This window comes from Ostrinia furnacalis, unplaced genomic scaffold (assembly GCF_004193835.3).
Source record: "Ostrinia furnacalis isolate ACB-3 unplaced genomic scaffold, ASM419383v2 OfSCF4694, whole genome shotgun sequence".
NCBI lineage: Eukaryota > Metazoa > Arthropoda > Insecta > Lepidoptera > Crambidae > Ostrinia > Ostrinia furnacalis.
Window position 1 is genome coordinate 347,826 of NW_021134933.1, and position 8,103 is coordinate 355,928.

At 37.9% G+C, this 8,103-nt stretch overlaps 1 protein-coding gene and 1 pseudogene across 1 annotated transcript; one reads left to right on the forward strand and one right to left on the reverse strand.

Moving 5' to 3' along the window:
- Window positions 1-422: 422 nt before the first annotated feature.
- Window positions 423-4,899, forward strand: LOC114359913 (putative nuclease HARBI1; annotated as a pseudogene).
- A 16-nt stretch (window positions 4,900-4,915) lies between these two features.
- Window positions 4,916-6,828, reverse strand: LOC114359909 (mediator of RNA polymerase II transcription subunit 15-like). Its single transcript, XM_028314459.1, has 6 exons — window positions 6,676-6,828; window positions 6,395-6,453; window positions 6,089-6,118; window positions 5,629-6,008; window positions 5,370-5,548; window positions 4,916-5,006 (listed from the first exon to the last, which is right to left on the reverse strand). The coding sequence occupies exons 3-6, from the start codon at window positions 6,106-6,108 to the stop codon at window positions 4,956-4,958; spliced, it is 630 nt and encodes a 209-aa protein (XP_028170260.1). The 5' UTR covers window positions 6,109-6,118; window positions 6,395-6,453; window positions 6,676-6,828; the 3' UTR covers window positions 4,916-4,955.
- Between the last annotated feature and the right edge of the window lie 1,275 nt (window positions 6,829-8,103).

Here is an 8,103-nt window from a genome sequence, read left to right on the forward strand (position 1 = left end):
TTTGAACTCTGTTTGACGATTATTAAAAGTGTTCGAACACAAGTCTCATTCTCATTGCACGATACCCTATTTCGCCCACAATATCTGAGGTTCAAATCCCTGACGAACCGACATCAGAATTGGGATCGAATCGTGCAATTGAGATCACTTTCAATGATATTGGAACCAACACGCTAATGAAGAGGCCAACATTTACGTGCTATTTTGGACCAACAAAATATGAACATACCTACCTATACCTACTACCGGCAAGCTCCTTTGGCATCCAGGAACCGCTCGCTCGCTGGTCGTTCACTGGGCCTCGACCAATGTCGTCTCACCCGGTGGGCTAGTACCGCGCTGAGGGCGGAACAGTGGTGTCAAAGTCGAGCTGAGGGTATGCCCGGAATATAACTGGCCAGAAGAATGAAGAATCAGGATAGATGACGCGGGGCGACGGTCAAGTTCACAGCGTTGGACCGGCGCGAGACAGCGGTCAAGCTCACAGTGTTGGACCGGCGCAGGACGGCGGTCAAGCTCACAGCATTGGACTGGCGCGGGGTGGTGGTCAAGCTCACAGCAATGAATTGTTAATAATATTCAATTAAAAGTTGTTCAATCCCTAGTCATGCATAGACTAAGACGGTAACCATGGAGATAGTTAGTTTGGTAAGTCACGTGTTAAATGTCAAGAGTGGAAAGTAAACATAGGATTCATGTTATTTATTTACGTGCAAAATGTAAGTAAGTAAATCATAAAAGTGGAACGCCGAGCTATTTCCAAAACCCGTCCAATATTATAATACAATTTGGCTGCGACAACTACAATACAGAACATCTCCCAAATCGATGTGCATAAAATAATATAATACAATACTAGTAAGTAAGAGGTTATGATAACAATATTGCTATCAATAAGTTTATAGAATTGGTCCGCCAGGAATAATTGTTCTTACATAAAGATTTGTGTCATTTAGAACCTAGAAAGTATTATTTCGGCACTGTTGATCTAACGGCGAACAATGTATGGAGAACGAACATTGTCCTTTTGTACGTTGTCGTAGCTGTCAATTTGGTCGCCGATTTTATCTCCTTATAACTATGTGTTTACACAAAGTCCAGTTTTGCAAACACTTGTACACGATATTTACACATTTATATCACTAATTAAGTGTAATTTGATACATTATTACGGCTATTTATGTAATTAACTTAAAATTAATCTAACAGCTGATCTATGTACGTCTGACAGGCAGGGCTGCCAGACGAAAAAAAAAAGTGAGACGCCTTTATGCTCAATTACGTTTCTATTTTTGTTCAAAGAAAGTGAAATTACATTTGTGTCAGCAGTTTCATAAATGAAAGTGCCGGGCTAAATTTAGGTTTCATAAAAAGCACTTAAAATGCCGATTTCAAAACCGAGAGTCTCAAAGTGAGTTTATTATACGAGTGTATCATCATGCCAGATATGTAGATGTTTATTCTAACTTGAAATTAGACGAGGGTTGACATTCAAAAGGGCTAGAGCTTGGGGTTCCTTTTGTACTTTAACTACATTGCTGGGCTAATTGACACTTCATATTAAGGTATTACGTAGGTACCACTTAAGCGATGTAAGTAATAGGCGAATTGACCCATCCTTTGATCTGCTGAGCAATACGATTATCTTCGGGTGGCTGTTATGTGAGAAAATCACTTTGATGTAGGTATGCCCAGGGTACTGAGGAATCGTAAATAGCTTCAATCTATTAACAGGCTCGAGCTTACGAGTGATTTGTGGGTTGTACGATGAATGCTATCCGGCCTTACGGGTAAGACAGGTTACTTACATGAATGGGATGTGCCACCTCTGTATCCCTTAAATACAGCTGTGCCTATCCGTAGATAGACTGACCGCAAGTAGAACCTTACTATTGAAGTCTGGCGACTATTAACGGCTTATATCTGTAACAAAATGGAAACCAAAAAATGTATCCTACATGCTTTACGGTAGAGCTTAAAAGAAATCTTTAGGTAGCTACCATAGAAGCATGGATGGAAAAATGTGAGAATGTCATAAAAAAGTATTTGATAATGTTTCATTTCTGTACTCATGGTGGTGATAAGTAAAGCTTATAAATCTGTATCAGTCCCTAGTACCTACCTTGAAAAAGTTCCCATATAAAATAACATCACTTTGTCCTGCTATTACGTTATTTGTTTCCTGGACTATTTTTCTTAAACCCGTGTGATAAATAGGAAACCATTGTTGAGTAGACACGCTTCGAGCTTGCCCGTTTTTATATCGCTTGTCTCGTTTATCACTTCCAAGAAAGCAATTCTGTTTCTTTTTACCGAATCAAGGTTCATCCCTAACGACTCGAGACCTAAATGAAATTTCGTGTTATAGCCCCGAGTAATTCCATTCTGCCCTCTCTTTTTGGGGTGAAATATTATTTTTCCTAAAGCACTCACTACATTGTGCTATTTATTAGAGATGAAACGGATATCCGGTAACTATCCGGTAGGCCGGATATCCGGCCTAAATTTACTATCCGGCCGGATACCGGATAGTAACTCACTATCCGGCCGGATACCGGATATTAAAATACTACGACAATTTTCTATTAATAAAATGAAATAAATTAATCTTTGAGGTAAATATCAATAAAATGGCTTATAATAATGACGGTTTTTGTTTAAAGTCCAAAAAGTTACAAAAGCCATATTAAGGTCTTTCAAAAAACTAATTGCTCTTTCTGGGCTATTCACTCTAATGACGAATACATAAATAGTAAATATCTGTTAGTGTCGAAATATTGCCAAATAAAAAAGGCGATCTTTTTTTCACTGATGGTTTGATGACATGATGCATGCAGTTCAGTCAGATTACGCAACAAGTAAACTAATTTAATGTTCGCTATTCAATCACGCACGATAGCAACCGAAATCGCCCGTTGATCTGCCCCCTAGACAAGTGGCAAAATCTGACATTCTATTCGGACGGATTCGATTTTCGAAAAGTGTGACTAGTCTAGTCTACTAATACCCACTGATCGCCTTCGAAGCACTTGTGCGGCGCTAAACTCGTCACGACATGCAACAAGACAATGGGCCAACTATCCGGCCGCCGGATATCCGGCTATCCGGCCTAGCAGCTGGCCGGATATCCGGTATCCGGAAATTAGAACTTTTTGGAAAAACCGTAAAACTTGAATCGCTTCTAGAGGGTCGGGGGTTGGTCCTACGGGGATGAAGTACATGACCTTTTTTTCTTGGTTTGAGGTCCTCTTCATGATGGCATCAAAAGAGTCGCCACTTTCGGGAAAAAATTTTTTGATCGAAATTATTCTAAGTGTCGGAAGCCACCTTTAATTGGCTCTAAATCTGAAAGCGTTTGTTTTAGAGAGGTAGACCATTATAATCTTTTGTGCTTTGTTTTACGTCTTCTATGCGATTCCTGTAAGAAAACAAGGAATAATTGAAGAAAAAAAAACTCGTCGAAATTATTCTAAGTGTTGATAGCGCACTTTTAATTGGCTCTAGAAAGTTAACGGTTGGTCCTAGAAAAAAAAGTTATCTGAAGATTAGTCTTATTTTTATCTATTCTAAACATTCCCGGCAAAAAAAGCCAAAAATTAAAAAAAAAAAATTTTCATAAAAATTTTTCTAAGTCTCGTGCCCCATAGCGCCCCGTTTCCTATACTCCAACCCTGACATTTTCAAAAGATATGTTGTCTGGCCCATGGAAAGGCAAGACAAAACATAATCAAGGCAAAGTAAGTAGACATCTATGAAGATTTACATTTATTTATTGGTGTTTGAAATAGGTATTTACTTTATACTTGATGTTATAGGTTTTATACATAGATTTGGGATTCCCGGAGTGTTGGGCTGTATTGACGGCACTCATGTGGCCATCCTGAGCCCGGTTGTCCATGAGGAGAGGACCTCTCCTTTAACAGAAAGGGATACCATTCCCTAAATGTTATGATTGTAAGTATATTACTTACTATACCAATAACATTTAATTTAATTTAAAACTACATTCTAATTTAACAATTACTTATAGATATGTGATTCTGAATTGAATATCATGTGTGTGGATGCAAGCAGCCCTGGGTCAGCCCACGATTCAAGTGTGTGGCAAAGCCATCCAATATATAACCACATGAAGGAGTTGTGTGATGCTGGGGAGCATGTGTTTTTATTGGGTAATATATTGACATTGAAGAATAAAAACCTTTATTTTGAAATAATTTGCAAACATTATTGATATTTTTAAAATATTTAAGGTGATAGCGGATATCCACTAAGAATGTTCATGATGACCCCGATATTAAATACCGTGGAAGGGACACCGGAGCATCACTTTTATCAGCTGCATGTGACTGCACGCAATTCAGTGGAGCGCTGCATTGGGGTGTTAAAAGCTCGTTTCAGGTTTTGTATTTCAATAAATAATATTAATATAAATGAACTTAAATAACAATTATGCAAGGTCATACAATATAACGTTATTTTGTAGATGTCTGCTAGTTGCACGAGCCTTGCACTATAACCCAGTGACTGCTGGGAAAATAGTCAATGCTTGCTGCGTGCTGCATAACATTGCAAACCAAAGCCGATTGCCGGTGACACCTCTTTCACCGGAGGAAGCCCATGTAGAGAGGGTACGACAGCATCAAGTAAGTCTTCACAAGATTGCTTTATTCCCATATGATTACAGTATATTGTAAGTTATGATGACATTTGAATCCAATAAATAATTAAAAAATATTTTCTCAGATTGAAAGTGAAATAGCAGCATCAGCGTCAGCACAGGGACTAGACGAACCAAACCGACGCGTCAACCCTGACCTCCATAGAGGAAGAATGATTCAAAGAGCCCTCATTGAGAGGTTATGGAGAGAAAGACAAAATTAAACATCTATTTTGGTACTTTGATTTTTTATTTATAAATAAAAATTAATAGTTAAATACCTAAAAACTAAACATTATTCACTATCAGAATCAATTATTATTCTTCTCCTTTTGACACGGTGTTCCTGAAAAAGAGGAAAATAGTTTAAGAAAAGATGCACAAATTAAAAACTAAGTTTGTCAATGTATCACTACGCCTCAGCAAACATAATATTTTTATAATTATTCATATTCTAATCCCAACTAATATTATAAATGCGAAAGTAACTCTGTCTGTCTGTCTGTTACGCTTTCCCGCTTAAACCTCGCAACCGATTTTGATGAAATTTGGCATAGAGATAGTTTGAGTCCCGGGAAAGAACATAGGATAGTTTTTATCCCGGTTTTTGAAACAGGGACGCGCGCGATAAAGTTTTTCTGTGACAGACAAAATTCCACGCGGGCGAAGCCGCGGGCGGAAAGCTATGTTACATAATTATGTGATTTACCATTTGCGGTTGATCCTCTAATATAATTTTAAAGGGATTTTTCAGCCTGTCCCCTAAGGCCTCGAGCGCTGCGGCTAGCCTATTTGTGGCTTGTGCGTGCTCTCGAGTGGCTTGCGCACTTGCATGCTCCAAGGCCTCCAATCTCTCCGTTGCCCTTCGCAAAGACGGATCTTCTGGTTCTATAAAAAAGTTATTATCTTTATATTGACCTACTGACAACACATACAAATGAAGTAGAAATGCGGTGGTAAAAGCTTACCAGTAATTTCTTGACGCCGACGACGACGTCGCCGCGGAACAGACTGCTCAGAGATCTGTCTAGCCTGAGAGCTTGCAGGCTGAGATTGTTGGCTTTGGACTCTACGCTCCACAGACTGCTCAGAGATCTGTCTAGCCTGAGAGCTTGCAGGCTGAGATTGTTGGCTTTGGACTCTACGCTCCACAGACTGCTCAGAGATCTGTCTAGCCTGAGAGCTTGCAGACTGATAATGTTGGCTTTGGACTCTATGCTCCACAGACTCTCTTAAAGCCTGAGAGGCTGTATGGTCAGACTGGTCTGTTGGCACCAAAGGCTCACGAAGCTGAGAGCCTGAGGGCCCAGGGCAATGCTCAAAATCAATAAACTCAATTTGAGGAGATCTAAAATGATAAAATGTTTATAAAGTCAGTAATTACTTTTGCATGCCTATTAAAAATATTGAAAAAAAAATGAAGTTTACCCAGGATCATCTTGTGGCATTTCATCAACACTGGAAATATAAACACCTGAATTAGCATTATAAAGAAGTGGGGCAGGTATAGGCACTTTAGTTTAAAAAAATATATAAACTAGCTTTCGCCCGCGTGGATTTTTTTCTGTCACAGAAAAACTTTATCAAGACAGAGAGACAGTTACTTTCGCATTAATAATATTAGTATAGATGAATGATTAATACATAGTAATAAAACAAACACACAAAAATGCATTTAGTACTATACCACCTAGTTAAAAACAGAGACAAGAAAAGGAAAGCCATGCAACTCACACAACACTCACGCCAACATCATAATATGAAGTGCCATTACCACCTCCATTTTCAATGTGCTGTTAATGGAAAAAAGCAGTGCAGTAAACAAAACAAAATTAAATAAAAAAGTGTATAAGTGCAAGTGCTAGTACTGAATTAGTGTATGAATGGAAAATTTGCATTTAGTTTAGAGTTACATCCACACATGCAGAAAATCCTTAAGGTCATGTCAAAAATTGTGCAACTTCGCGTGAACATGGAATCCAGCTCTTAATCTTTTTAAAAGGAAGGAAACTTACAGTTAACGGGTTATGACGAACCCCTGGTAATTGTTCACCCACATCCCGGCCCAAAATTGCATAAAGCCTCTCTTGGAGGGGGGTTAAATTTTGATAACTGGTGGCCCTCCTCCTTAAAACATAAAAATATGTATAGAATAAGTACAATCTGTACAATATTATAAGAACCTAATATTAGTACTTAATTTACCTGTGGCTGCTTTTTCGTTTTTTTCCTTTTTAATTTTTTTTAAGAGCCGATGTTTATATTCATTGTAGAACTAGAAAAAAGGAAATGTAATGTGTATTTTATCAAAGTATTTAGCATACAACAGACATTGACCAAAATAAGATGCAAAATACTGATGTAAACAATTAATGACATCGTTTTAAGTAGCTACTCACCATTCGCCATTGCTCAGCTGTCTTTTGGACGCAGTCTGCCGATATGCTGTTCAAGATATCGGCGCACTCCTGCCAAAGTCTTTTCGCCAGACTGCGCCCCTCCTTCGAGCGTGAGCAGCGCCCAAGGGCTAGCTCTGGCTGCTCTTCCAGATATGAGATTAACGCGTCTAGTTGCTGGACACTCATTATTCTGTAATTATTACAGCGGAGCATCACACATTATTTTCAAAGTAGTAGATTGAAATTTGAATGCATACTTTTACAGAGTATACCTCAGACATAAAAAAAGGAACTGTGCTAATACTTACCGACTTATATTAAGATTTTCATTCAAAATATCAAACAAATTTTTAAATTTCTTCTTCTTCTTCTTTTATTAATGGCGANATTACGGCAGCTGACAACAAATTAACTGCTCTCATTAAACAATAACCAGTAATTACATAACGCGAACATTTGGCGTGGCAACCATATTTGTTGCGTAGGTCAAATTACATTAAAGACCTGCCTAAAAGGATCTAATATCTTGATTAAAATAGGAGAGAAGATTACAGAACATTGATATGTCAATGTGCGTATTGTAACTCACCCTATTTTCTTATCATGAAAGACAAAAATCTCCTAAATGACTTAATGTTGTTTTATTTCCGATAATCCTATAAAGATGTATTAACAAACAATACAAACTATAGCCTGACCAGGAACATAAAAACCCTGGTAGAGAGGCGCGTCAATTGCATTTGATAGTGCAACACTAAGTACAGTCGTACCTGTGTTAAATTAATAGGCTAACTTTATGTATCAGGATTCAGGATTACGGGCTAATTTGATATTTTCATAAATTAACGAAAAAATATTATTATAGGTAACCTGGTTTAAATAAATTAAATGAAACCATCAGTCGAGCTAGTAGGATTTATTTTATTATTCATTAATAATTAAATCCAGAACTTGAATATTCAACTGCAATGTCTGCTCATGAACGCTTCAAACTCGGTACTTCTTTCCCAATTCCATAAAATTCAACACTTAGAAAGTGACAAA